Source organism: Monoraphidium neglectum (genome assembly GCF_000611645.1).
Source record: "Monoraphidium neglectum strain SAG 48.87 unplaced genomic scaffold scaffold04589, whole genome shotgun sequence".
Classification (NCBI taxonomy): domain Eukaryota; kingdom Viridiplantae; phylum Chlorophyta; class Chlorophyceae; order Sphaeropleales; family Selenastraceae; genus Monoraphidium; species Monoraphidium neglectum.
In genome coordinates this window covers 2238-4969 of record NW_014009040.1, presented here as the reverse complement: position 1 = coordinate 4969, position 2732 = coordinate 2238, and the positions used below count along the sequence as shown (strand labels likewise).

The following is a 2732-nucleotide window of genomic DNA, read 5'->3' as shown; positions in this document are numbered from 1 at the left end:
CCCTCACCCCAACCAGGCGCGCGTGGGGCGCACCCTGGGGTCACTGGTGGAGCGCGCGATCAAGGTCCGGCCCGCCAACGCGCACAGCGGCGCCGGCGGCAGGGGTAGCGCGGCGCGCAGGTAGCCGGCTGCGCCCCGCCGCCTATGGGAGCGACCCCTTTCTCAGGCGTTCACTTTGCTGCGGCGGGCGGCGGGTATGCGTGGGGCTGGCGCCCCGGCGGGGTGGCCCGTGCAGGCGCCAGCGCGGCGGCTGCAGGGCTGTGCTGCCCAGAAGGGTGTACGTAAACATCTGCATTTCGCAACATATTGTGCACGAGTTACTCCGTGGCCGCGCCTAGTCAGCTATCCTGGCTCTTACCGGGTGCGGCATGCAGGCAGTCATGCAGCGTTTTAAGCATAACGGCGCGCGCTAACGAGCCCCATTCACAGCCCCGCCGAGGGAGGGGGGTGGGAGGGGGGCGGGTGATGACGAGGTTGGGCAGAATCTTAGGAATAGCGAAGAAGAGAGAGGGCCCGCCAAGACGCATGGCGCATCGGGGTTGCAGGCAGGGCCGCGCGGCGCAAGCAATGCAACGGGGCGCCTGCTCACGCGCGGGCAGGCGTGCGCAGGGGCGCCTGCGCGGCTCCTCGCCAGGCCCAGGCGTCAGAAGGGATTGAGACCGGATAAGAAAGCCCTGGCAATACGCGGGTCTCTTGCGTGTGGCCGCTTTGGGCGCAGAAACCAGCCGGCAGGGTAAGGCAGTGCCAGGTCAGCGTTATGAAAGCGCGGCCTGACGCTGTTGGTGGGGCTGTCCCCCTCACCGTCAAGTAGGCCCCAAAACAGCTTTGTGAGAATCAAGTGCCCGGCCGGCGCGATAGTGCATATTGCCGAGCGATGGCGCGTCGCGGCAGGGGCCCTGGGCAGCGCATCGTGGGCGCGCCCATACTGAGCATGCCCCAGGCCCCTGCGGCGTCTAGTAACCAAGACGGAAGCCGATGGGTGAGCGCGCCCTGCCCCCTGCGTCGCACGGCTGCAAGTAGTGCCGCCCCAGCCGCCACCCGAGGCCATCCGCGCTGGGCGGCAGCGCACCCAAAGGCGGGCCCCAGTCGAGCGCATGCGCAGGGGTCCCCAGGTCAAGGGGGGCCCCGCGTCGCGGCACGAGCCGGGGAAAGCGCAGCTAGGAGGCGGCAGGCAGACGGCAGACAAAATGAGAGGCCCGTCCGGGCCCCAGTCAAGCCTTGACTCGGGGCAAACCCGCCCCCAGCAAGATCAAGCGGCGAGCGCGGCGGCTGCGGCGGGCGCTCGCGCGGCCCCGCATGTGTCCAGAGTCTCTGGGCCCCCGGCGGTGCCTGGAGATGACCATTGGGTTGGCAGTGCCCAGGGCGCGGGGCGTGGTCGGCCCCGGCCCCGCGCGTGTGTGGGGTCCCCGGCGTTGATGAACGCTCGTTGGTTGGGTTGCGAGGCCCCGGGGCGCGCGTGCGCGCGCTCGGTCCACGAGACTGCGCGCAGCGCGCCGCTGCACGGGCTGGAAAAAACGCGGAAACACACGAAACGTGCAGAAAAAGAGACGACTCTTGTGCCGGCAAAGGGAGCCAGGAAGGTGACAAGGGGGACGGAAGTTGCCGTCGAGCGGCCCCAACGGCCCCAATTCCCCCTGGATGTGGCGCCGCCTCCAAAACCGTCGTCGCCCGGAGGCGCCCGCCGAGTGGCTCGTTGGCATGTATACGCGAGAGATCGAACGTACGCACGCGGCGGGGTGGCAAATCAGCGGGCCCCTCGGCCCCGCGTTGCCGCCGGGGCGCCATTCAAAGCGGCGCCGCTGCGCTCAAGTGGTCAGTGCCTGTCGCCGGCAAACAGTGGTTGGGTTTGTATGGGAAATTGAAGAGGGGCGGCAGCGGCCAGGCCCCGGGTTCAGGCCTGCTGCAGCGCCTGCCGCTTTTTGGGCGCGCCCGCGCTGTCCTGCTCCTCGCTGCCTGCGCCCGGCGCCGCAAACGCCGGCGCGCCGCGCTTCGCGCCCGCCGCGGCGGCCAGCGCGCAGCCGGCTGCGGCGGGCTGAGCGGCGAGCTGCGCGAGCGGCGCGGCTCCGACGCCGGCGGGGTCGCCCGAGGCGGCGGCCGTGAGGCTGGACAGGGCCGTCAGATCTAGGGAGGTCGCCAGGCCCGGCACGGCAGGCGGCGTCCGCGGCGCCGCCTCGCGCAGCAGCTGCAGAAGCTCTGGGGGCAGCGTCTCCCCAAAAGTGCGGGTGCTGCCGCCTGCGGCGCCGCTGCTGCCGCCGCCGCCGCTCGACCGCTGCGTCTGCTGCTGCTGCGAGTGCTGCTGCAGCAGCTGCTGCGTCTGCTGCTGCTGCCGCCGCTGCTGCTCGAGCTGCTGCTGCTGCAGGTGCTGCAGCAGCAGCTGCGCGGCCAGCTGCTGCTGCTGCGCCTGCTGCTGCTGCTCCCGCTCCCGCTGCTGCTGCTGCGCCAGCGAGTGCACGGCGAGCAGCTGCTGCAGCGCAACGGGGTTGGCCAGCAGCGCAGGGTTTGCGAGGGCGCCCTGCAGCAGCGCCTGCGACAGCGGCTCCAGACCGCCGGCTGACGCCTGTTGCTGCTGCTGCGGCGGCGGCAGCAGCGCGCCCGCGAGCCGCTCCAGGTCGAGCGTCGGCGGCAGGGGCAGGGGCAGAGGCAGCGGCAGCGGCAGCGGCGCGGCCATGGGCACGGGCGCCTGCGGCGGCAGCAGCGTGTTTGCGGCCGACGCCGCGATTGCGGCGAGCGCC

The 2732-nt window shown here is 71.8% G+C and overlaps 1 protein-coding gene across 1 annotated transcript in view; it reads right to left on the bottom strand.

Annotated features, from left to right (window-relative positions):
* Positions 1–1891: 1891 nt before the first annotated feature.
* MNEG_14571 (hypothetical protein) overlaps positions 1892–2732 on the bottom strand; it is a gene marked incomplete at both ends in the record, with an annotated part of 2393 nt that continues 1552 nt past the window's right edge. The window contains one exon of the mRNA XM_014036957.1: positions 1892–2680. Within this exon, the coding sequence (XP_013892411.1) occupies positions 1892–2680 (789 nt within the window). The remainder of the gene's footprint in view (positions 2681–2732) is intronic.